Here is a 26510-nt window from a genome sequence, read left to right on the forward strand (position 1 = left end):
ATTATATCTAAGACCTTAAAACCTCTTTTAAATTCTCTTAACTTTTTTTGCCATCAAAATTTTCATAAAATTAATTTAGTTTTCCACTTTTCGCAATTTCCTCTAATTTGCTGGAATTAAATTTCTTCAATTGCGTCTCAATTTATCATCATCGGTTGAATAAAAGGTTTGATCAGTACTTTCTACTTGTTTTTGTGATATGTAAAATTATGATTTTTATTTAGTTATTGATAATTGATTTTGCAGAAATCGAAGGTTCATATGACGAATCGTAAATCCTGCTGTTGTGGAATATGTGAAACTTCAAATCTTGCTTCAGTTTGTACAATTTGTGTAAACTTCAGGTGAAATTGAAGTTGAAATCTCTTTAATTTTCAGTTTTAAAGCATAAAAAATTTCGTATTTTGATGTAATTGGTTGATTGATTGATAAATTGATTGATTGAATTCAGATTAAATGAGTATTACACTGTGCTGAAATCGTTCAAGAGTCGCCGCGATCAACTTTACTCCAGGCTAACAGAAAAGCTTGTTGCCAAGGTTTGATTTTAATTGCATCCTATATTTTCTGTTGATTTTTTTGATTTTGATTTTGATTTCTATATTTTCTTGTTGAAATATTAAAAAGGGATTGAGTTGTGTTGGTGATTTTGTAACGGAAAGGCGTAAATTTAACAATGTAAGTAGTGGGGATGTTGAGATTGTAACAGCAGCATTTTGACTGAACATTATCTGTGCTATTGCTTGTAAAGTATAGGTGTATTAGTCGTATGTAAGCGCATTCTAGCCTAGTTATGGTCATATTGGCTTACTTACACGGTGTGATTGATAGGCGGTAGTAAATGACTGTAATGATAATGAATTCATAGGTAATTTATAAGGAATATTTCTTGCCGTTACTTTGGTGGTGGCGTCTCATCCCCGAACATGTGATTTCTTCACAAATTGCCATCCCAGTTAGTGTCACTTCTAAAGTGTTAATGGAATTTTGTGAGGAAAATCACAAGTTTGGGGGTGGACAAGTATTATCATGGACATTGACATGATACTTGCAATACAAAATTACGTATGAATTTATTACCTTTACTACCATTTATTAAACGGCCTACAAGGTTTTTGGAGGTTGAGAGCGAGAGAGAGTAAAAGTTAGAGGAACTTATGTGTTTTGGTTGGTGTACAATAGGGAAAGGCAGATGAGCAGCTTAATTGGAAGATTGTTCAAAATGAGAAGATTGCTAGGCTGAAGGAGAAGCTTCGCAAAACACGAGGAGAACTTCTGCAGGGTTGGACATTTGTTCCCACTTTACATAATTTTGTTGACCATTATTCTTTTCACGGTAGCATGAAAAATTAACAGTAGTCCATGAATGGCAGGGAAGTCTAAGTTGGAGAAAGTGTCTAGTGATCTTAAAGTGACATATGGGCTGCTTGATTTTTCACAAAAGATGGTAACTTCCTGCCCCCCTCTCCCCTTCTCTTTCTTCATTATGTTTCTGAATGTTACGCTTTTGATTGGTTTAGAGGTCATTTTGTGTTTCCTAATCTTTCAAACATAGTTTAGCTGAACATTTTGCATTTTCTGAATTTGTGTTCAGTTAGAAAAACACCGGGTTGAACAGCTGGAGAAGTCTTATCCTAATTGGATATGCACTCAGAGTTTAGGGCATGTAAGTAATTTGCTATATATGCCCTTGTGTTTTGCAACGGACATGTTAAGCCAGCCAATAAGTTGTCTTGATATGGCTCAATTGGAGTGTTATAATGTTCTTGTCTCTCTGATGCTTGATCTTCACTATGAACTGCAGATGGCAATAACCTCAGAGCGCTTACATAAACAATCAGTTGTTGTAAAACAAATCTGCAAACTGTTTCCACAACGCCTGGTAGTTTCCATAAATCTAATTGTTTCAGACTTCAGTCATTTTTCGCATTTCCAGTGTTTGACATGTTCCCTAACTTTTGTGTCCTTTCGTCCATGTTACCTTGGTGCAATTTGTGTAATGTTTAGTTCTCAGCTTCCACCAAGCCGGTGGTACAACTACCCAGGGATCTCTTGGACATGATAACTTTATATATTGAGCTACTGATTATCAGACAGTATATCAAATATAGGCTTGTCTAAACTGTTGCTAGTCGAAAACTTTTTCTCTTAAGTCTGCTTGCTTGTTAGTGCTATTCTTCTTAAATCTCATATTTTATAGCTTCAGTCAGCATGCCAGGAAGGTGGTGATTGTAAAGCAATTATATTGACAAAAGATTAATAACAGGAATTTTTTTTAAATGTTGATCAGTCACAAAGGAAGGGAGAATCATCATTGCTAAATGGAGGGAACAATAGTTTAACGGGAAAAAACCAATGCCCTCCTCTCCCCTGCTCTTTTAGTTTCTCTTTCTTTTTCCTTCGGTTTGTTTGGTTTGCTCCCTCTCCTTTGGTATACAGGTATTATGTTAACTTAGGTTAACTTTATGAAATCTCAGATTGAATGACAAGTTGCTATTATTTCAATTTTTTTGGTTCTTTTCTCGATTTCATTTGTGAAGTTTCTGAACAATCTCTCTCCATAGCAAACCAAAACTTTGTTTGCTTCTTATGGATATTTGCAAACAGTTTTAGTGCATCATAGAATTTGTGCAATACAAATAGCTGCTTGCAATTATTTTCTCTGCTCTGAATTTGCTTCTGCTTTTCTCAGGTGAAAGTGGATAATGATAAAAAGGATGGATTTAATGGCCAATATGATGTAATTTGCAATGCTAGGTTACCACGGGGTTTAAATCCTCATTCTGTTCCATCAGAGGAGCTAGCAGCATCTTTGGGGTATACTTTTTTATTTTCTTAAAATTTTCAATGCTTATTCCTTTGCTCCATTGATCAAGTTTGTTGGTTAACAAAGCCACTATCGTTGACAGTTCTCACTTTTTTGTTTGTTCTGCCAATTAACAGAACATAGAAAATGATCACAAACTAAGATGACACCTTGATTTCTTTTTTGTTCATTTTGTTCTGTCTTGAAAGTCTTCTGCTTTAGATATTGTATCTCATGGTATCATTGGCTGGACTTCCAAGGCAATAAGCGAACTGCGTCCTTATTTATGTGTGCATGGGAAGAATAATATAATGTCACCCGCCACAAGAATTAGATGAATATAAGCAACATAATTATATTGGTAATTTATTTTAATAAACAGGTCCAATGAGGTTTTCATTCTTTTTGGGTTCAGTTAGCCAGATAGGTATTTATCTTGTCAGGGGAGACAAATAGGTATTAATATAAACATCTGATGACATGTAGGTCCCTTTTTTTACTCGGAGCTAGCACGTGGTGTAAGAGTCTTTTTCTTTCTCCTAATCTATTTGTTTGTATCGATCTATTACCTCAATTCCCTAATTTATTGTCCGGCCCAACTTTTTTCGTCCCGGACATGCTTAGGGGCCTGGCCCCAGGGTGCCGAACGATGCCCCTCGGTGCCTCAGACCTTCTTTCTTTGCCCACTTTTGCCTTCTCTTGTCTCCCTAGGCTCCGAGGGGGATCTTGATGGCATTGCATACCCCTTCCATGGCATGAGTGTGCCTTCCAAGGGATTCCCACGGCCTTAGGATGTACCTCATGGGCACTAGTACCTGGAGCCGTGGACTATAATCTACACCTTTACCCGTTTTTGGGCCATTTTCGACTTATCCGGGCCGACGACTTTTTTCGTCCGGGACCTTCCTAGGCGACCCGTGATGCCTAAAGGTTCTCTTGGGTGCATCATACCTTGTTTTGTTTCCCAGTTTTATCTTCCCTTGGCTCGTTTCACCCCATTGGTAGGCTCTTAGGGCCTCTAGATGGCATTGCATTCCCCTTTCCAGGCACGGTGTGCCTTCCAAGAGCCTCCCACGGCCTTGGGGTGCACTCCATGGGAATCCGTGCCCCGGCCCCGTGGGAGGCGGAAGCCGTGGACTATAATCCATACTTTTTCCCGTATTCGGGCAATTTTTTTGACTTCTCCGGCTCGGCTATTTATTTTGTCCCAGACCTCTCTAGGGGGACAGGGTGGCTAAGCATGCCCCGGGTCATCATACCCTCTTTTGTTGCCCAGTTTGCATTCCCTTGTCTCGCTTGGCACCGCATTTGCTAGGCTACAAAGGGCCTCCAGATGGCATCGCATGCCTGTTCCAAGGCACGATTGTGCCTCCTTAGGCCGTGGGCTGGGTGCCTCAAACCTCCTTTCATTACCCACTTTTGCCTTCCTTGGCTCGTTAGGCTCCGAAGTCAAAAGAGGATATCGATGGCTTTGCATGCCCTTTCCATGGCACGAGTGTGCCTTCCAAGGGATTCCCACAGCTCTAGGGTGTACCCCATGGGCTCCCAGTAATATACACTTTTGCCCTAAAAGGGCAAGTTTTTGATTTCTCCACTCCCGACGACTTTTTTCGTCCCGGACCTTCCTAGGGGACCCGACATGCCTAAGGATTTCCTCGGGTACATCAAACCTTCTTTTGTTGCCCACTTTTACCTTCCCTTGGCTCGCTCACACTATCCTCGCTAGGCTCGGAAGGGCCTCCAGATGGCATTGCATTCCCTTTGCGAGGCACGATTGTGACTTCCATGGCCTTGGGATGCACCCCATGAGAATCGGTGCCCGGAGCCGTGGACTATGACCCACACTTTTACCCGTTTTCGGGCAATTTTCTACTTCTTCGGGCCCGGTGACTTTTTTCATCCATGACCTCCCTAGGGTCCCCGGGGTGCCTAATGATGCCTCTGGGTGCATCAGACCCTCTTTTGTTGCCCACTTTGCTTTTCCTTGGCTTAATTGGTAGCGCCTTCGCTAGGCTCCACAGGGCCTCTAGATGGCATCGAATTCCCGTTTCGAGGCATGAGTGTGCCTCCCAAGGCCTTGGGTTCATCCAATGAGTATCCACACTTTTTCTTGGTTTTTGGCCATTTTTTTACTTATTCGAGACCGGCGACTTTTTACTTCCTGAACCTTTATAGGGGTCCCGAGGTGCCTAAGGATGCCCGTGGGTGCCTCATACCTTCTTTCGTTGCCTACTTTTTCCTTCCTTGGCTCGCTAGGCTCCGAAGGGACTCTGGATGGCCTTGCATGCCCCTTCCAAGGGCTTCCCACGGTCGTGGGTGCACCCGATGGGCACTGGTGCCCAGGTCCGGAGCCGTGGACTATAATCCACACTTTTACCCGTTTTTGAGCCATTTTCAGATTCCTTCGGGACCAATGACTTTTTTCTTCACAGATCTTCCTAGGAGCCCCAAGGCACCTTAGTGCCTCATACCTTCCTTTGTTGCCCACTTTTACCTTCGCTTGGCACCTCCCTCACTAGGCTCCAAACTCCGAAGGGCCTGTGGATGGCATCTCATGCCCCTTCCAATGCATGAATATATGATTCATATATGTATATTGTAGTCTTATCATATATTTACTCAATTTCGTTTTAAGAAAAGACTTTAACTTTTGCATTATTCACATACTTCACTTTGACCGTATTTTTTTTTTGCTAATATATAAAAACAAAAATGTTCATATAAAATGTTGCTGGATTTGTTTCCATGAATATTTCATAATATCAACTTTTGTTAACTTTTACAAATACATAATTAGAGATATTAATGGTCAAAGTTGTGCGTTGGTAAGCGTGAAAGTTATATTGTTGCACTTATTTAGAAACGGAGGTCAATTATGTGCATTGTAATCATTGCCAAGTTGTAAGTGCTAAGTCTATGATGTAGATGTATATCGTAATCATATATACAATATCTACCGATATAGCATCCGGCAGGCGTGGTGCATCATCAATCATTTCCCCCTAAAGACTTGCTCCAGATAATAAATGGACCTATATTTCTTCTGATATTTAAATTAATACCTATTTGTCGTCGTTGACAAAATAAATACCAATGTGACAAAGGTATGTTAAGTACAGTACCTATATGGCTAATTGGCTGTTCTTTTGGTTGCAACTTGCAATCATGATGTTCCTACTTGGTCAAGAGTTGATCTTATTATGTAGCTGAAGTTTCTCTGTATGATTCCTAATCATTATCAATACAGGTATATGGTGCAACTGCTGAATCTTGTTGTCAAAAGCCTTTGTCTGCCTGCACTTCATAACTCTGGTTTTGCTGTAAGTTGTCTTAACAGATTTTTGATAGTTTTATGACCTTATAGATTGTTCTCTATCTCATTGTTGGGAATCTATTTTTTATATACCATGTGAGTTTGTTATAATTGCTGGTATCAGTTTCCTTGTTATATTCAACATCTTCTAATTATCCCACCAGGGTTCTTGCTCTCGAATATGGCAACGGGATTCTTATTGGGATGCTCGTCCATCCTCTCGAAGGTATTGTGCTATTATATGTAAATTTACCTTAATGCTCAATTACTCTTTAAAAGCTGTTGTACATTAGGATTTATGGCTTCATTGCTGTTGCTGCATTGCTTTTCAATAACCCATCTTAAAAGTGATTATTTTCTGTTATCTGCAGCAATGAGTATCCTCTTTTCATTCCCAGACAAAATTGTTGCTCTACTGTTGGAGAAAACTCATGGTCTGAGAGATCAGGCCATTTTGAAGTGGCATCTGTAGAATCTGAGAGGAAACCAAAACTGGATCCTTCTGGAAGTATTAGTTTCAACTATTCCTGTGCGTCACCACATACAATGGAGACCCACAACGACTTGCAGAAAGGGATTGCTCTTATTAAGAAAAGTGTTGCTTGTATAACATCATATTGTTATAACTCTCTGTGCGTGGATGTTCCCACTGATGCTTCTACTTTCGAATCTTTTGCGAACTTGCTTGCAATTCTTTCTTCATCCAAGGAAGTCCGATCAGTTTTCTCCTTGAAAATGGCATGTTCAAGGTTGTCTAGCAGTACTAACATCTTGTTCCCTATTTGCCTATCTATCTTTTTTCTGCATCCTTTTCATTTATGGCTAGAAAGTCAATTGCTCGTCTTCAGTTTCAGAAAGAATCGTATTGCTTAGGTCTGTTTGATGCTTGTTCAATCTTGAGGCTTATCTGCATGTGAAGAAAGCAATGAGTTATGAACTATCATATGTACCAAAAAAATTATTTTTTCATTAATTTTTGTACCTCATTATATGTGTCCTAGTATTTGAGATGCACTTGTTGAATATTACTTTTATGTATTTATTTAGTGAACCCAGTTTCTTCTACTCCCTCCGACCTCCGTAACGAATTACTAGCAACAATTGATAATTTTACCTCTCACAAATAATACCAAATGTTGCTAGTAATACGTTATGGAGGGAGTATGTCTTTGATATGCCTTCTCTAATGGTTTTCCTGATTGCTAAAGATGGTGCATGTGCACCACTGCTTGATGTGCTCTGCTCAAATTTTGGAAAGTTAGATGTTACGTGCTTGTTGTTATAGACTGTATGATCTATAAGTTCATTGTGTTATTAGTGGAAAAGATAATCTGTGGGATAAAGGACTTCTTCTTCCCCCCTTCCTCCTGCTTGATGAAAGATGAGCAAGGAATTTTTCTAGTTCTTACTGTTACTTATATTAGTCATACAAGAAAGGGGGAGAACACAGTTGCAATACACAAGTGGTTTCTTTTAGACTTCTACCTTTTGGCAATTCTCTTAAGCTGCTCGGGGTTTGCGTAGTTTTATGGCGTTATTATTTATATATGCAAAATATAAAAAAAGTTCCATTTCGCGAATTGATATATTCTTAATATCTTGTCTCATGCTCCTGTTCTGTAGATCCTGTAAACAAGTTCAACAACTGAACAAATCTGTGTGGAATGTGAATTCTATGATGTCAAGCACAATGCTGGAAAGTGCTCATGCACAACCTGCAACGGTAAACGTTTCAGCTACAATTTGGTTCTGCTGTATTTTCTTTTGTACTAGTAAGCATTAAGAGCTCCACCCCAACTCCCAAAAAGGAAAAAAAGAAACCAGAATAATCATGCCATCTTGTTTAAAGTGGAAGGAAATAGTTCAATGATACTCATGCCAACTTGCCTTACGTGTTATATACAGTCTTGTTCCCATTGTATATGTGGAGTCGACTTGGCTAGAAGTCTTGAATAACTTTTATCCTTCAGTAATGGCACTTGAAATTATGAGATTGAGTAGAAGTGCTACATGCAATTAACACTTCATAGATACCATAAATGGAGGGGCTGCCTTATAGCTTCATGCTGCACGGAAAGAATATGATCCCGGCCAGATGGCCAATATATATTTACTGTAATTAGGTGGATTGGTAATTTTTCAAATTTGTTAATAAAAATAAATATAGCTATTTCGTATGTCGGAGGGGAGGTAGTATAATCACTGGTCAATGAGGTAGGATAATCACTGGTCAATGGCTCATGTAGAAAATGGACGGAAACTAGTATGTCAGTGTCTTTAAACTCATAGCAGTACTTTGCACTGTTTCATATGGTTGATATTTCAGATATTTTATGTTTCTAAGGTTTTTTCCCCCTGAATGGCGTATTTTTTAAGATCAACTGGTGATATTGCTATGGTAGTCATGTATTTATTCCCTCAATTTACTTTTCCTCATACAGAGAAATATGTCTGATAAATATTTTCCAAGCTTTGATATTGCTGACGTTGGAAAGAATGAGAGCCTCTTTGATGGATGGGACCTTGTGGAGTATCCAAAATTTCCTCCACCACCATCTGAAAGTGAAGATATTGAGCACTGGACTCGAGCCATGTTTACTGATGCCACAAAAAAGTGATTGATGCTCAAGGTCTTGTAAGTTTCTCTATTACAATGATATACAAGATTGTGATGTAGTTTGTAAGTGGACAAAGCATTGAACAGTTTTATGTTGCTTGCTTTTTAATTAAAATAAAAATAAAAATCTATTGTTTGTGTTGCTACCCCTTCTCCTCATCATTAGTTAAGACGGTTTTGACAGCCACTATACCTTCCTTAGGAATTTTGTAAAGAGTCTGAGCCCCTTTCTGAGTTCAGGAAACCTTGTGTTCAATGCATATTGTAGCATAGATAAAAGAAAATTTGGCAATAGGTATGTGTATGGGGCCATTACACGTTATGTTTCAAAGTTTTGATTCCTGTACTTAAATGTTCACGTCCTGATCAGTTTCTTTGGCTCCTTGGCTTGATTCGCCTCTGCAAATATATGAAGGGTTAGCTCAATTTTGTTATCTTACCTTTCTTTTCTTAAGTTAGGTCTTTTTTGTTAAGGCAAAGCCTTCTAAACAAGAGGGATTCTAGCCTGCAACTTTATATTGCTTATAAGTTTTAAGTCATAACTTTTTCTTCTTTATTTTTTGAGATGTGCTTATAATTCATAACTCATATAGCTAGCTTTTAACTTTTCTTCAGGAGATGAACTTATGAACACACTCTGTGAAGAGCTAGTCTAAAAAGCCTTTGACCATAAATACACGGATTAAGTACTTCTTCAATTTCTTTTTAGTTGATACGTTTTAATTTGGCATTATTTACATAATGTACACGGTCATGTAGTATCTTTTTAGATCTATCACAATGTTTATTTTCAAAAATATCAGTTTTTTATAATTAAGGATATTAATAAGAAAAAATTTGTATCGGTAAGCATGAATAAGGAAACAGGTCAACTAAAAAAGAAATGGAGAAAGTATTTAACTTGTCCATTTTGCTCTCAAGTCTTTAGCTGAAAATCCATTGATTTTGGGCTTCATTCATTACCAAGATGGTTGATAGTGATGATGTCAATCTCCTTGGCACATTCTTTTGTCAAGGTAGCAAACTTTTGCTATACTTAGGAGGATCAAAGCTTCTTGATCCTCTAATTTACTACTGTAATGCGTACACTGCAAGACCTTTAATTTTTTACGACCTAGATATGCTTCGTTCTTTGTTTTATAGTAGTAGGATATCAATGCTTTAGAAAGTAGTGTGCTCCTTTTCTGTTGTTTTTAGTAGGATATCAACCACCAGATTTGCTTTCATTTCTTCTGTTTTCAGTTCAATCTAATATCAAAAAATTGTCTTCTCAGAATTTATGCTCAGCCTAATGAATCCTGTGTTTCTACTGCAGGTACATATGATATTGATATGGCAGAAATGATAGCTTCAAGTGGTGTCCATTTAGGGGTCGTTTGGTTCAAAATAAGGAATGGAAAGGGAATGGAATGGGATGAAAGGATGGAATAGAAATGGAATGTGTTACTTTAGACACTTGTTTGTTTTGATGTAGGAATGGAATCATTGGCCTAATGACTCCCTTACTTTTTGTTCCCTATGGTGTGAGGAGGGTTTCAAGATGGGGGAATCAAAATTGGGCTAGTAAGGGAGTGAAAAAAATGGATAACCCAACCAAACATAAAATAAGGGAGTGTGTTACCTCAATCTATTTCCAAGCCTAAAATATTTGCAACCAAACGGACCCTTAGGGAATTTTAACTTCAGCCAGTTGAAATGTAAATATATATGATTTCCGCTTCTTACCCATGTAAATGCATGCATCTTTTTTGGATGTTGTAATTATAGGAACAAGGAAGTTCATGATACTATACTAACTGATTTACCATGTGTATCATGACTGGTTGATGAAGTAAAAAGAAAATCTTTATGTCCAAAATTTTCAGTGAATTTGTGATTGATTCCAGTCTGTTGTATTATATAAATTCCTGAAGATACCTTATTATTGCTAATATTGTCGATTGCTTAGCTTATGACATCTTTTTTGCACTTCTTAATGGTATTATCTGTCAGCTTTATTAGCAAAATAGTAAGTTAGATGTTAATTTGTTCAGTGCTTTCTTTTCTTTTCTTTTTTGACATCTGAAAAGGTTCAGTGCTTTATGTGCAATTATATATCTGTATTCTGTGTTATAGACTTATAGGGGGGGATTGTAAGTCATTTTGCTTAGCACTAATATTTGGTACTTGAGTAGTACGAGTACTATCTTTTCTTTTCTTTTTTGAGGGGATGATATTGATACTTCTATGTTTCTTAGCAAGTCTCATGAAAAAAAAAAATCCTCCGTTTTTTTTCTATTGTAATAATTACCACTTTGGGTAGTTGTACATCTATTGCAATAATTTCACTTTTGGTAAAAAAAACAATTTTAGTTGATAATATTGTCTTTATTTTATCTTATTAAAATCATCTTTAATTACTCGCTTTGTTTATAAAGTTGTTTTTACTTTATTAAAAAACATTTATCTCCTATTATAGTGAATTAAAAGGGTATTTTTATACTACTTTTTCCACTTCCTTAAAAACCGTACACAAATTCATTGTTGCAATAGAAATAGAATGGAGGTAGTACTTTGAAAGTATTTTTTTACGGTACATTTGTGTCATTCGCTTGTTGATTCATCCGAAGTTCATCCCATCCTTAATAAAAATTCCTGACTTAAATGTTTGAAGAGAACTCTATAATGATTTCAATCACATTCAATCGAAGTTTAAGCAAATGAGCAATCAATATTTGATGGCATTTTCATAACCTTCAAAATCGGATAAGTGGATTTTTGTAGGTTCTCATACAAAAGTTCTCACCATAAAGCTCCTTTAATGCATTATTAAGCCAAAATATCTGTCATGCATACATATTACAGTTAACACACACACACCAAGATCAAATAGAAACACCATTATGATGCACCTAGTCATAAATGACTGGATTGAAGTAATCTTGGTACACCCCTTCTTGCAAATATCTTCTAAAATTCTGATGACCATTTTCTTCATTGAAATTTTTTCGAGATGTACTGGCAAGAAAAGTAACAGATCTTTGGCCGCCTTCAATTTCTCCTAAAACCCAAATAATCTTATAATGGACCTGGTTATTAATCACCCCTCAGCAGGTTTTGACTTATAAGATGCAGGTTATTGCACATCTAGGTAGCACAACGGGCAGTTTGTCTAACTCCGCATTAGGCCACTAGGAAGCTCCTAACACCATCACTTGAATTAATACAGCAACCACCTCGCCTTGTTTTGCTTTTCAAACAAGGAACCACAAGTTAATAATGGAACCAGAGCCTTTTCAACCTATTTGACTTGTCTGAACTCTCTTTACCGAGGTTAGTTGGTCATCACATTGTAAACACGCTCTTAAGACACATATATCAGCAATATCAGTTGTCACGCCCTGGGAGCTTAGACCGTAGTGACATCTCAATCTCCTCAAGTGATCGCCCTTGAGTTTCTATTATGAAGGAATAGCAAAATATTGCTGATAGCAGGGACACTCCACCGAAACTCATGTAGATTGGAGCAACACCAAACATCCTTACTAATTCAAGGAAAAATAGACCCACCAGGAAGTTGCAGACCTGAGCCACACCAAAAGTGCAGAAAAGTTGCGTCAAAAACTAATAGGTGATGACAAACATTCCCAAAAAAACAAGCGAAAAAAAGAGGCACTCTTTTTAAAAAAAACTATGAATTCCATTTCTCAACATTATACATAGTAAGTTAGTTTGTCATCCGGAGAGGAACTAATGGACCCATGATGGTAGCAAAAACTGGAGGAAATGTTCAGGCATACAGAAAATGAAGATGTGGACAATATAGCAGCTTCCGCAAATCAATTTCTCACTTCCACTGCAGATGAGAATTTCAGGAAAATATAATTATTGTTTTTTTAAAAAAACTTTTGGTAGAAATGAGTAATGACAATTTTTCCTCTAGTGATGTCATGATCATGTTTATGCTACCCCTGGAAACTGGTTGAGATATGTAGCTGATACTAAGAAAAAGAACGTCATTCTGAACTCATAAGCAAAATTAGCTCAGTGGCAGCTTAATCATGGCTCCCAGGCATTTGAACCAGGGTTCAACACCGATCCTCAGAGGAATCCCAGCCCCAAAGATTTCTTGAGATAGGACATCTGAGGTCCGCTCCATACCGAAAAAGAAAATAATAATATAATAACCCAACCATAATAAGAATATAGAATAAATTGAGATCACAAAGTCTGATGTGGTCTTGAAATCACTCACTTCCCCATTTTTCATAGCAAAAAAACTAAGAGATCATAGGTGTTTAAGTGGACTTCATCACCATCTATTTTGGAAAAACGTCCAGCAATAAGGTTTGGAAGGAGTAAATAGAGGTGTCTCAGGAGTTCAACAAGCCTAGCAATTCATACTGGCTCAGAGAAAAAAAACAAATTCTGTATCAGTGGCGCATCCAACATTTCTTTGGGGGGTGGGGGGTTTTTTTTTTTGGGGGGGGGGTTCCCAAGTCTTTGCAGATGTGTTAAGCATGGTTGCCACGCCAATTTCTTGTATTAGATTCTCTTAGAGTGGACCTTGTTCTCTATGTTTGTACTACTTATTTCTTTAACAGAAGTTATCCTAATCTGTAAAAATTCAGACATACCCAGTGCACAGAGAAACTGAAACTCATAATTTTCCCTCGCATCCTACTGCTGCTAAGCTCTGGAATAATAATGCCAGTCACTGGTCCAGCTCCAATCGCAAAGGAGTATATGTACCTAAAATATAGAAAAGAGCCATTCAGTATATTTTCTTCAGAACAGCTGTATAATTAAAATTAAGGAGTTGTGGCAAATCGGAACTACAGATAGAAGTATAGAACACATTCTAGCAAATCAAGCTAAGAGCCATCTAATTGAGAAAGCAACAAACAACAAAAGCTCCTTCTTTGCATCTACTTTAAGAAGCATCCAACAAAGTTCATTGGGTGCACCCCAGGGGTTTGGGTGGACCTTTGAAGGCATACTCGTTCCCTAGAAGGGGCATGCAATGCCATTCGAAGGCCCTCTTACGCCTAGCGAGGGTTGTGCCAAGCAAGGCAAGGGAAGGCAAAAGTGGGCAAAGAAGAAATGTCCGAGGAACCCGGCGAGGCCCTAGGAAGGTCCGGGACGAAAGTCGTGGGGCAAGAGGACCTCGAAAACTGGAAAACGCGTGGATTATAGTCCAGGCTCCCGGCGCCCACGGGGACCGAGCAACGGTGTTATGAACTGAGCGGGGGTAGCGTTTGTACAAAACATCTCTAGCCAACCTTCTTGCACAAGAGATTTTATTTCCCATAGCGTGCACTCCATGGCTGTGTGAGGCCCCATGAAGGCACATGCATATGGAAGGGGCATATGATGCAATCTAGAGGTTCTTAGGCCTAGTGAGGGCAGTGCCAAGCGAGCCAATGGAAGGCAAAAGAGGGCAATGAAGGAAGGTTCGAGGAACCCCTCACGCGCACAAGGGAGCCAAAGAAGGTCCGGGGCGAAAATGTATTCGTCAGGGAAATCGAAGGCACACTCGTGCCTTGGAAGGGACCGGACACCGATGCCCATGACCGTGGGAGGCCCTTTCAAGGCACACTCGTGCCTTGGAAGGGACAAGCAATGCCATCCGGAAGACCTCCTAGGCCTAGCGAAAGCTGTGCCAAGCAAGCCAAAGAAAGGCAAAAGTGGGAAAGGAAGCAAGGTTCGAGGGACCCAGGGGCATCCATCCTTAGGCACCCTAGGCCCCCTAGGAAGGTACTGGACAAAAAAAAAGTAGTTTGGAGAATTCGAAAAAAATGACCCAAAAACGTGAAGAAGCAAGTTCGGTAAGAAAAAAGTCTTCATGCCCGGAGAAGTCGAAAAATGGCCCAAAAACGTGAAAAGGCATGGATTATATAGTCCACCGCTCCGAGCTCCCTCCCGAGCCCGGCACCGGTGTTCATAGGGTGCATCCAAGAGTTGTGGTAGTCCCTAAGAAAACACTCGTGCCTTGGAAAAGCCATATGACGCCATACGGAGACGCTACGGAGCAAAGGCGGCTGAAAGCTAGCCAAGGGAAGGCGAAAATGGGCAAAGAAGAAAAGTCTGAGTCCCCGGAGCCATCCTTAGGCACCCCGGGGACCCTAGAAAGTCCCGAACAAAAAAAATCGTTAGCCACGAGAAGTCAAAAAATGGCTCGAAAACGGGAAAAAGCTTATAATCCATGCATCTGCGATCGGGTCAAGGCTCCGTTGCTCATGAGGGTGCACCCATGAGTTATGGTAGTCCCTTGGAAGGCACACTCGTGCCTTGGAAAGACCATACGACGCCATCCGGAGGCACTATAGAGCAAAGCGATGGTGGTTCCAAGCGAATCAAGGGAAGGCCAACATGGGCAAGGAAGGAAGGTACGAGGCACCCGCGGCCATCCTTAGGCAGCCCAAGGCCCCTAGGAAGGTTCGGAATGAAAAAAATCGCCTGGCTCGAAAAAGTCAAAGAAATGACCCGAAAACGCGAAAAAACGTGGATTATAGTCCACGCCTATTGGCTCTCATCGGGGCGGGCATCGGTGCTAATGGGGTGCATCCGAGGGTTTTGGTAGTCCCATGGACGGCACACTCGTGCCTTGTAAGGGCCATACGACGCCATCCGGAGGCCTTAGTGGTCTGAGCGAGAGCGCTTTCAAGTGAGCCAAGGGAAGTCCAAAGTGGGCAAGGGAGAAAGGTCTGAGGCATCCAAGGCCATCCTTAGGCACCCCAAGGCCCCTAGGAAGGTCCTAGGAAAAAAGTTGTCGGACTTGGATGATTCGAAAAATGACCAGAAAACGGGAAAAAGCATGGATTATAATCCACAACTCCGGGATACCCCAACACCGGTGCTCATGGGGTGCACCCAAGGATTTTGGTAGTCCTTAGAAGGCACACTCGTGCTTTGGAAAGGCCATAAGACGCCATCCAGAGGCCTTACTGGACACAGCAAGGCGGTTTCAAGCGAGCCAAAGGAAGGCCAAATTGGCTAAAGGAGGAAGGTCCGAGACTCTCGAGGAAATCCTTAGGCACTCTGAGGCCTCTAGGATTATCCGGGACAAAAAAAGTCGTTTGGCCCATAGAAATCGAAAAATGGCCCCGAAAACGTGAAAAAGCATGGATTATAGCCAATGGCTCCGCGCTCCCGTCAGAGGTTAGGCTCCGTTGCTCGGGTGCACCAAGGGTTGTGGTAGTCTCTCGGAAGGCACACTCGTACCTTGGAATGGCCATACCACGCCATCCGAAGGCGCTACGGAGCAAAGCGAGAACGGTTCCAAGCAAGCCAAGCGAATGCCAAAGTAGGCAAGGGAGGAAGGTCCAAGGCACCCGGGGCCATCTTTAGGCACCCCGAGGCCCCTAGGAATGTCGAGGACGAAAAAAGAGTTCGATCCCGAAGAAGTCGAAAAATGGCCCGAAAACGATAAAAAGCATGGATAATAGCCCACGGCTCCAGCCTCCCGTCGCGGCTGGCCACCGGTGCTCATGGGGTGCAACCAAGGGCTGTTGTAGTCCCATGGAAGGGTCATGCGAGGCCATTCGAATGCCCTACTAAGCAAAGCGAGGGCTATTCCAAGCGAGCTAAGGGAAGGCCAAATTAGGCAAGGAAGGAAAATCCAAGGCACTTGGTGCCATCCTTAGGCACCCCGGGGACCCTGGAAAGGTCCGAGACGAAAAAAGTCGTCGGGACGAAAAATGGGCCCAAAACGGGAAAAAGCGTGAATTATAGTATATCCAATGTTATCAGGATCGGGATCCTACTTTGGATCGTAGGGGCTAGTAGAATCGAATCGGTGGGATCGGATCGTAGGATCGTAAGATCCTACAATTCGGTGAAATAGAGATAATTATACTAAAATATGGTGAGAACCTCATGTTAAAAATTTACACATATTAATAATGATTTTCTTTGTTAGCAAATGATGATAGTTTTTCAATACAATAAGATTGAACTAACATGCGATCAAAAATAATAGGAGAAATATAATATGTGAAATTACTTTATGATATTTATATGGTAGGATCGGATCGTAGAGTCGTAGGATCGTAGAATCGTATTAAGATCCTACCATGTGATTTTTTGTGGTTGAGCAGGATCGAAAGATCCTACAAAATTAAGATCCTACGTAGGATCGGGATCGGTGAGGTCCTCCAGGATCGTAAAATCGTAGAATCTTAAGATTCGGATCGGGATTTTAACAACAATGAGTATATCGCTCCGGGCTCCCGTCGAGGCCAGGCACCGGTGCTCATGGGGTGCACCCAAGTGTTGTGGTAGTCCCATGGAAGGCACACTCGTGCCTTGGAAGGACCATACAACGCCATGTAGAAGCCATAGTGAATAAAGCGAGGGTTGTTCCAAGCGAGCAAGGGAAGGCCAAATTGGGCAATGAAGGAAGGTCTGAGGCACCCGGGGCCATCTTTAGGAACACTGAGGCTCGTAGGAAGGCCCGGAACGAAAAAAGTCGTATGGCCAGGAAAAGTCGAGAAATGGTCCGGAAACGGTAAAAAGCGTGGATTATAGTCCACAGCTCTAGGCTCCCGTCGGTGCTGGCCACCGGTGCTCATGGGGTGCCTCCGAGGGTTGTGGTAGTCCCTTTGACGGCACACTCGTGCCTTGTAAGGCCAAACTACGCCATCCGGAGACCTTACGGGTCTGCGCGAGGGAGGTTCAAGCGAGCGAAGGAAAGGCCAAAGTGGAAAAAGAGAAAGCTTTGAGGCACCCAAGGCCATACTTAAGGCCCCTAGGAGGTCCAGGAAAAAAAAAGTCATCAAATTCGGAAAAGTCGAAAATGGCCAGAAAACGGAAAAAAGCGTGGATTATAGTCCACGGCTCCGAACTCCCGTAAGGGCCCAGCACCGGTGCTCAAAGGGTGCACTCAAGGGGTGTGATAATCCCTAGAAGGTACACTCATGCCTTAGCAAGGAAACGCCATCTGGAGGCCTTAGGGAGCAGAGCGAGGCGGTTCCAAGCAAGTCAAAAGAAGGCCAAATTGGGACAGGATGGAAGGTTCGAGGCACCCAAGGCCATCCTTAGGCACCCCAAGGCCCCTAGAAAAGTCCTCGAAAAGAAGTCGTCGGACTCGGAGAAGTTGAAAAATGGCCAGAAAACGGGAAAAAGCATGTATTATAGTCCACGACTCTGGGCTAGCACCGGGTGCTCATGGGGTGCACCCAAGGGTTTTGGTAGTCCTCAGAAGGCAAACTAGTGCTTTAGAAAGGCCATACGACGCCATCCAGAGCCCTTACGTAGAAGAGCGAGGCGGTTCCAAGCGAGCCAAAGGAAGGCCAAATTGGCTTAAGAAGGAAGGTTCGAAACGAAAAAAATCGTTGGGCCTAGAGGAGTCAAAAAATGACCCCAAAATGGGAAAAGCGTGGATTATATAATAGTCCACGGCTCCGGGCTCCTATCGAAGTCGGGCTCCGTTGCTCATGGGGTGCACCCAAGGGTTATGGTAGTCCCTTGGAAGGCACACTCGTGGCTTGGAAGGGCCTTACAACGCCACCCGGAGGCGCTACGGAGTAAAGCGAGGGCGGTTCCAAGCGAGTCAAGGGAAGGCCAAAGAGGGCAAGGGTGGAAGAAATGAGGCGCCCATCATTAGGCACCCTAGGTCCCCTAGAAAGGTCCATGACGATAAGAGTCATAATGGTCCAACATACTAATAAAACTACAATTAGAAAAATAGACATGCTTGGTGGCAAAGCAGTATCACGAACGGTCAAATAAGACATAACAAAAAATAAACACATTAGCGCTCCCTCGATTTATGATGTTGTATTTAACAGGTCCTTAAGGTTCTTCCAAATATAAGAAGATTATAGGCTGGAAAAAGCTTAGCCAAACCCATCTTCAACACAAGAAAGTTGCAAATTTTAAATAAACAAGAAGCATACCCTAGTGTACCCAAGATTGAAAGGTTGTGACTGACATCCTCATCTGGGAAGCTGATACCATATGCTATAAGAAACATCGACACACCCTGCAACAAGACAAAGGTCACATTAGTGTGTTGTCCCAAAACCCATAGACAAGCTCATAAAAGATCCACATAACCTCTCTACATCCCAACCTTCCCATCCTCCGTCCAAGAGAATCGATCACATTTAGTAAGTTAAATTTGAACTTCTCCATAGAACCTTAATGATATCCTTATACGAATTTCAAAAAAAGATTACATTTTCATGATTCATAAGGTGAACATGCAAAAATCTAAATAGTGAGGTGTAGTTATGATACTTTAGCTAAACTCCTAACCCCAAATTAAATGTGGCCTATTATTTGACGACGGAGAAAGTAGAGGAAGAGAATAATCTACTGCTTCCTCTCCATCTCTCTACAAAAAGTATGTTTTGTCCTTCAAAATCTGACATGTAAGTAGCTTTACTTTCTGTAAGTAGGCACCTATTAACATCATGAATAGCACTCACCATTCCCAAATAACTTCCAATTAGAAGTTTTCGCCTTCCTTGCTTATCAATCAAGAACAATGCGGAAAGAGCACCTGAAGTTCAATAGCCACTTAGTGACAAAGTTACAGACATAACTAAATTGGTGTAAGCAAAAAAAGAGTGCAATATATCCTATACTTTTCAATGATTCAGTACAGTTTATTAAAACAAGAATAAAATAATCCTTTCCACACAAAATTAAAATATTGAAATACATCCTCCGTTTTGTAATACTTACAACATTTCTCAGTTCAGGAAGTTCTTATTACTTGCAACGTTTGACATTTTATGGCAACATATTCTCTCTTTCTCTCTCCTAGCACACGGGTTTTTTTCCTCTCTTTCTATCTCTAGATTCTCCGAAAATCTAGCCAGTCCTTGGTCCTTGTGCACATTTCAACATTGCGAGTATCAAAAAACGGATGAACCAGACATCAAAGAATCAGTTTGCTTTTTGACTGGTAAGTAAATATAATTAATTTCATATCCATCAATATAGCGTACATTTCTTCAGCTAGATACATATTAAAGAAGTAGCAAATACTATGTGTTTCTGAACCTGCAAAATTGGTGAGTCCAACATATAAGCTTGCTAAAGCAGCACTTGTGATCCCAACATCTTGAAAGGTTAAAGATGAAAAGTAAAGGACCCCATTAATCCCTGCAAATTGTTGCAATAGAAAAAGAGAACCTCCTACAAGCGCAACTGCAGCATTCAAGAACAGTGCATCAGACTTTTGTGGAAAATGAAGTTCATTATGTCCTCATCTGAAACAAGAGAAAAGAACTTGACAGCACAATGAGTGCGGAAACAGTTAAACTTTCTATTCATATATAATGCTGCAAAGAGAGAACATTTTTATCAGATACAATTACTTTCTATCAATTATGAGGCAGCAACAAAAAATGACCTCCTACCTCATCCTTAATGAAGTAACAAACTTAACCTTGTCCTGAGTGAGGCAACAAACTAACCAAAAGCTTAGACTCATGGAGGGAGGTCTAACTTTTGGCTTTACCCTCCACAACACCCTCTCATAAAATACTTAGGTCCTCCAGCGATCAAACCTACTGGTGATTTATCCCACTATTGGAATTAGGCGCTCATGTGAATCAAACTCAAAGACTTTATGGTCCTTATTGCTTCGATATGATATGAAGATACCAATACAATTAAAGAAGCTTAAGCTAATGGTTGAAATTACCTTTATGATTTAAAACATTATTGTTACTATAAACCGAATCGTACTACAGGTCTGAGCGTAGTGGTACAATATGATATAATACCCACTATGTAAAAGAGTATAGTAGTCAAGCTATTGCATAAAGATTTCGTAGTTAGGAACCAGTGAGAAACCTCTGTTATATTACAAGAAGACATGCTAGATATCAGGAAACAAACCAGACAAATCTATCTTAGTTTGGTTTACCTTTCAGATGCTGAATACTTCTTAAATACAAGAACAACTACTTTAACAATTGCACCAGATACTCACATAAATGCTGATACAACCTTTATAGTTTGGCTCCTCGAAGAGTTCCAACCAGTTCGTACTGTTATCTCCTTCATTTCTACTGAATACTGACTGAAACTCTTCTATAGCACTATCAACTTCTGATGGACCCCAAAGGTTACGTATAATAGATTTAGCATCATCAAGTCTCCCCATCTGCATAGATATTCCACTCACAGGATCAGAAATCGTTGAAGACAATCAAGCAACAAGATTGCCTCTTCATGTAGAAGACATACTTTACATAGCCAACGAGGGCTGTCCGCAGCAAACTGCATTCCAATTGTAAGAATAAACCCAGGGATGCTTGCAATGTAAAGCATTGTCCTCCACCTAGAAAGAAATTTTTAAGGGAATGAGAGATTCAGGAATCAGAGGACTGGCATGTAGGCTAAGCATCTATAACCATGTCAAATAGAAGGGGAAAAAAATATACAGAACACAGAAGTCGTTATGACCTCGAGCCAGGATTCATTGGATGCAAATTCATAAAGACAGACCAAAAAAATCCAATGCTCCCCCCCCCCCCCCCACACCCCCTTGACCATCTCTGAAACAGTATGAAGAAACTTTAGACTTGCCCATCATAAACTACTATTAGCACCTACTATGCCTTTCTAAGGAGAACGATCACAGAGCTCAAATATAATAGTAATTACTACTAACAAGTAACACCTATTATGTCTATTACTAATAGCGTCTTTCTATCGACTTGTCGTTCCTACTAGTACTAAATATGTTGAATTAGGTCTTTTGATATTATTTGTATAATAGCGAGGAAACAAATAGGAAAAAAACTGACAGCGTAAAAACAGATGGGGAAAGTCGAAAGCAAATCAGGAAGCCCACGCCCGCTTTCCTTGGTGCTGTGTGGTAGGTCAATTAGATTATTTTGGAATTATTCAGAGAATAGCGGAGTTTGACTGACTTACCAGTGTGGATCATTTTCTGCTGCAGTTGCTATAAACAAAGAGGCTATAATCCCAAGACAAGTGCCAATCTGACACAAAGATCCCAAAGATCCCCTATATTTCGTCGGAGCAACCTACAACAAGAACTTCAGTAAGTTGATATAGCACCAGTATAAGTAGTGGCAGAGAGATCTCTCTTCTCATCTGCTGTGTCATAGATATTATGGGGAAAAAAACTTAGGCCAGGTCAGTTCAACTTTTTTAACACTGGACTCCGGCACTTTACAAATTGCTTCCCCATATTTCAAGCTCTTTGACAAAGCTCTGAATAAAAAAAGATTTTTCTTATGAGATAAGTGAAAAGGCTTTAGATGTTATAATATTTGTGGCCTTCACCATATAAAAAGCTTAAGCTTGAAGCCAAACCATTGCTAATGTGTTTATAGGTTACTTTCAGAACCTTGAGCCAAATTTTCCCTCAAAGGTTCCCAGTTTAGACTCGCTCATGAATGAGTGGTGCTCAACCCATTTCTACTGCCTTCACATCCCTGTCATGCTGCCCTTTCAGGCCTCTCTAACGTGCTCACCAAGACGTGTGCCCAGACCCACATGAGAGGCACTTTTCCCACATTGGCCAACGACATGATCCACCGCTCTCAACTCTCAAGTCTCATGGCCTCACAAGCTCATGAAGACAAGAAGTGTCATAGCCAAATGGAGTGCAGCAGCACAATTAAGCGAAGATTGGATGCAAATCGTTCTATGACGTGTATGAGCAAGTCAAACGGAGTCTCACATGGAGCGAGGAAAAAAAAGGGTGATGAGTTAATAAGTATGGCAAAATCCCAATCAATTAGCATAAGCATTTAGTTACTTTAACTTGCTCATAAGTGATCCTCACCAACTCCAATAAGGGAAATAGTATCATTAAATCATGTTCATGAACTGGTAAGAATACCTCTAGCTAGAAATCTTATTAACCATACATTTCAAAGGTGGGTGGCCCGCCCCACCTAGAACAGTCATGTTTGATTGGGCTTCTCACTGATTAATAACTTGCTACAAGACATATAAGGCCTATCAGATTATAGAATGCACGTAAAGACAAGGAAAGAATTAACTGGATACTTATAAAACAGGAACAGGGAGAGATTTACCCAAACAAACGTCTTAACGGTAAATGTAATATTAAAAACAAATTGATTAGTAACTATATCCATAGTACCTCTGATATGTAAATCGGTACAAGAACTGTGTTCACCCCAATACCAAGGCCCACAAGAAATCTTCCCCAAAGTACTTCATCAGTAGAGTGTGCTTGTGCACTGTCAAGAAATGAAAGCAGACAGCTGAATAAGTACAAAAGAACTCTAGTGTTTTAGAAATTTACTCCAACATTATGATTTATGCAGCCTATATACAAAGGTAAAAATAATTATAAATTAGAGAAAGAAAAATAAAAATAAAAAAAGTGACAAACAGGAAATATTCTTGTCAAACTATATACTTCCTCCGTTTCATAATACTCGCTACACTTTCCATTGTGGGAAGTTTCACATTACTTGCTACACTTTCCAAAGTACTTTAGCCTTTAAAACATTGGAACTGCTACAATAATCAAAGCCATGATGGGTTATTTTATGCAAGAAGCTGTTATAAATCATTCAGCAATTACCTCAATATTGCACCAATAATCAACGGTATTGTGTCAATCTGAAGTGTGCGCCGACAGCCAAATTTGTCAGCCAAGGAGCCAGAAAACAGACTCCCAATGAAGGCACCGCCAATAAAAATACTCACCACAAGGCCCTCTATGATAGAATTGCCCTCAAAACCAAGTTCTCGTGCCACTGATACAATAGGACCGTTCATGACTCTGCAAAACACTTGTCATCAGAGCCAAAATCATGGCAGACAGGGGGAAGAAAAGACTACACATTTATGTATAACAATAAAGCAACAGAATATGAATATAAAACGCGTGGAGCAACAAATTACAACATCTCAGAAAAAAAAAAATTGCTTATGGACCATTGGTCCACCAAAACTAAGGAAATATCATGTTCCTTCTAATCCTCAATTCTTGGACGATCAAGGAGACCAAGATTTTTTTATATACATTTGTTACTTGTCTTCACATAGTCGCAAGTATGTGCTTCAAACATTTATTGGAAGGACGAAAGGACAACACATACACATATACAAGACTGAAAAAAAAAAAGAGCACGTGAATAAATTATTAATGTTTCAAGTATAATGGGAAAGTTCAATAGAACACTTCAGTAAAGACTTTTCTTTTCAAGTACTTCCAGTACGCGTACTATCATTCAAGAGCAAATAGGCATATAGTTCAGTCCTTCAACATGTCAGACACTGTAACATGCAAACCAAATCACTATACAATGCTTTAATACGTGAGGAAGGTCAGCTTCGACAATTAATGCTTAGTTAGAGTTCAAGAGAAATGAATTTAAATTTTAGGCCCTCTACCAACCAATTTAAGCAGCCTAACTTTTGAAGGTCCACAAACAAATCCATTTGAACCCCATGATTGTTCCCAGAAATATAAAGCTACCTCACAATGATCCCAAACTAATGATGTTTAGGCCTTTTCCTGTACAGTATGCTGGACAGTTTTAAGAGCAACTATAATCTACAAATTCAACAACCTAACAAAAGTATTTCTCCCGATGGATGTCCAGTGGATTGCTCACCTTCCTTATGGTGCACTTGGAGGTCAATTACACTACTATCAGGAGTAATAAGGGATGGAAGGCTCTTCGAAACCAGCTTGCTCAGAGACACCTACGACCTCGTGGTTAGAGATATATCATAGAAATTTAAGCAACAGGAGTACAAGAATTAAGTGTATGCTCCATAGACCAATAGAATGGCTGTATAAAAGATAAAACATGGTAAACACATGACAAATCAATGTGATAGGTGAAGATTTACATACATATACATAGCTACATAGAGAAAATTATTGGAATTATTCTAAGCTTAGAGTAGAATAAAGGCCTGAAATAATGTACTTGTTGCAGGTAAAAACGCGGTTGTTGCTTCAATCAATAGCCAAAAAATAAAACCACACGACCAAACAGCAGTTAACATTAATAGGAAATACTTCCTCATAAACTTACCCAATGTGATATCCAAAGAGAAAATTAGCCATGGATGCTGTCAAGACATGAGGAAAAGCAGGTAACCATCCCAGATCAATCTCACGTGCACTACCATCTTTCCCTTTCAATAACTCCTCTGCTTTATCATCTACATACATCAGAAACCACATTTCATAGCAACAGTCAGATTACAGTGGCGAGGTTATGTTGGGGCCTAAGAGGACCATGGCCCCTGCAGGCCTCAACATAGCTTTGAAGAAAATCAATGGCAATCAATGGTCGTATCTTGCTTTATTGGTAAACTAGGCCCCTCCACAACTATGTTTAGAATTCTTTGTTAAACTCCCCCTCCACAACAACCAAGTCTGGCTTCGCCCCTGAGTCGGAATTAAGCAAATAACAATCCAAACACTTTCATCTCTCCTTTTGTGTCTTTTTCCCTAGTAAACTATTCTGGGTTTTGTTTCAAACATGCAACAATTTAAGGTAAGGAGAAGATCCCATGCAAGTATGGAGATTTGGGAATCCCACTTTACAAGGGGCAAGAATCAAACCCGAGTCACATGAACAAAATGAGGGCCTCAACCAACTAAGCAGGCCATGATTCTTATCCAACAACCTATCTAAAACTACATCAATGAATAAACAGTGCTCATCATCCATATGGGAAGTAATAAACAATTGATAATTAATTAATTTTCACATGCGGGTTTTCCTCCGTTTCAAAATACTTGACACATAGCTCTTTGACACGTACTTTTAGGAGTATGATAGACAAGGTAAACGATTGTAACACGGGTTAACTTGATCACTCCTCTATCCATAAAAATATAATACTTCTTCCCTAATAAAAAGAATGCAATAATTGAATATATTAAACCTCACGAATAATAGTCAATTGTTGCATTTTTTCTGTTACGGGGAAGAAATTTTAAAAAAAAAACAGACAACAATCTACATGGAATGATTATAAAAACTAAAACCACTCATCAAATATTATGAAATGAAAAAGTGAAACCTGAAATTGGTGTACCCTTGTGATTATTTTCAGAAGCCAAAACTAAAAACTGTTTCTGGGTTTTAAAGCGACGGAATTGCATAGAATTATGAAGAGAAACAAACATGAGTTTGGTGGAAATGAAAGTGGGCTTCGAGGAGAAAGAAACAAAGGGACGATAACATGGTGCTGCCTCCATTAGAACCTTCAACTACTATGTATGGAGGTCCGTTGTTTTGATTGTTTTAATTGATTGATTTGGTTGACTCGTTTAGTGGTAGTTGCAGTTATTGAGTTTGAGTCATCTTCCAGGTTTATGATCTCAGGGACTATTTGGTGGTGTGGTGGGAGAGAGTGATTTTTTGGGATGGAAATGGTAATGCATCAAATTTAATAATTCAGGGGGTGTTTGGTTCACTAGTTTTAGGTATGAGGTATGGGTTTGGAATGAACAAAACCCATACCTAGTGTTTGTTTAACTTATTTCTAAATTTTAAATCTATACCTCAAATCCATAAGGTATGGGGTTTAGAAACCCATGGGGGGAGGTGGGTATGGCTCATAACTTACCTCTAGGTATCAAATAAAAGAAAATTTTTCATTCCTAAATGAAACCAAACACAAGGTATTAAGTATCAAGTTCCAAACCCATACCACCTTGGTTTCATTCCTGATTCCAAACCCATACCATAATATAAACCAAACGCCCCCTCATGGGTTATGTTTTAACTGAAACTAGCTATTATGCTCGGACTATGGGCGTATTCGGCACAAGTTTTTAAGTAGTTTTTAGT

General features: G+C 40.0%; 2 protein-coding genes across 10 annotated transcripts; one reads left to right on the plus strand and one right to left on the minus strand.

The window, feature by feature from the left end:
- On the plus strand, window positions 1-10605 carry LOC104902383 (hypothetical protein). 5 transcript variants are annotated; one of them, XR_002040763.3, is made up of 15 exons: window positions 1-166; window positions 247-344; window positions 452-539; window positions 1183-1282; window positions 1374-1447; window positions 1595-1666; window positions 1805-1882; window positions 2693-2817; window positions 6054-6126; window positions 6284-6345; window positions 6491-6868; window positions 7743-7842; window positions 8561-8754; window positions 9352-9422; window positions 10052-10605. XR_002040763.3 is itself a non-coding variant. In XM_048634571.2 (14 exons), the coding sequence occupies exons 2-13, from the start codon at window positions 262-264 to the stop codon at window positions 8735-8737; spliced, it is 1410 nt and encodes a 469-aa protein (XP_048490528.1). In that variant the 5' UTR covers window positions 1-166; window positions 247-261; the 3' UTR covers window positions 8738-8749; window positions 10052-10605. The 5 variants fall into 5 exon arrangements, 3 of the variants coding, with proteins under 3 accessions (XP_048490528.1, XP_057247082.1, XP_057247083.1); XR_791371.4 differs by having other exon boundaries at window positions 8561-8749; XM_048634571.2 differs by lacking the exon at window positions 9352-9422 and having other exon boundaries at window positions 8561-8749.
- Window positions 10606-11459: 854 nt separating this feature from the next.
- On the minus strand, window positions 11460-26089 carry LOC104902384 (probable plastidic glucose transporter 1). Of its 5 annotated transcripts, XM_019251495.3 has the most exons (13): window positions 25738-26087; window positions 24738-24867; window positions 23395-23470; window positions 23270-23307; window positions 22820-22919; window positions 21616-21728; window positions 20923-21016; window positions 20683-20839; window positions 19729-19875; window positions 19149-19222; window positions 18615-18700; window positions 13353-13467; window positions 11460-12300 (listed from the first exon to the last, which is right to left on the minus strand). In XM_019251495.3, exons 1-13 carry the CDS (start codon window positions 25913-25915, stop codon window positions 12103-12105), a joined length of 1506 nt encoding a protein of 501 aa, XP_019107040.2. In that variant the 5' UTR covers window positions 25916-26087; the 3' UTR covers window positions 11460-12102. The 5 variants fall into 5 exon arrangements, with proteins under 5 accessions (XP_019107040.2, XP_010688449.2, XP_048490342.1 ...); XM_010690147.4 differs by having other exon boundaries at window positions 23270-23470; XM_048634385.2 differs by lacking the exon at window positions 25738-26087 and adding an exon at window positions 24309-24399 and having other exon boundaries at window positions 23270-23470; window positions 24738-24869.
- Window positions 26090-26510: the final 421 nt, after the last annotated feature.

This window comes from Beta vulgaris, chromosome 8 (assembly GCF_026745355.1).
Source record: "Beta vulgaris subsp. vulgaris cultivar EL10 chromosome 8, EL10.2, whole genome shotgun sequence".
Taxonomy (NCBI): Eukaryota; Viridiplantae; Streptophyta; class Magnoliopsida; order Caryophyllales; family Amaranthaceae; genus Beta; species Beta vulgaris.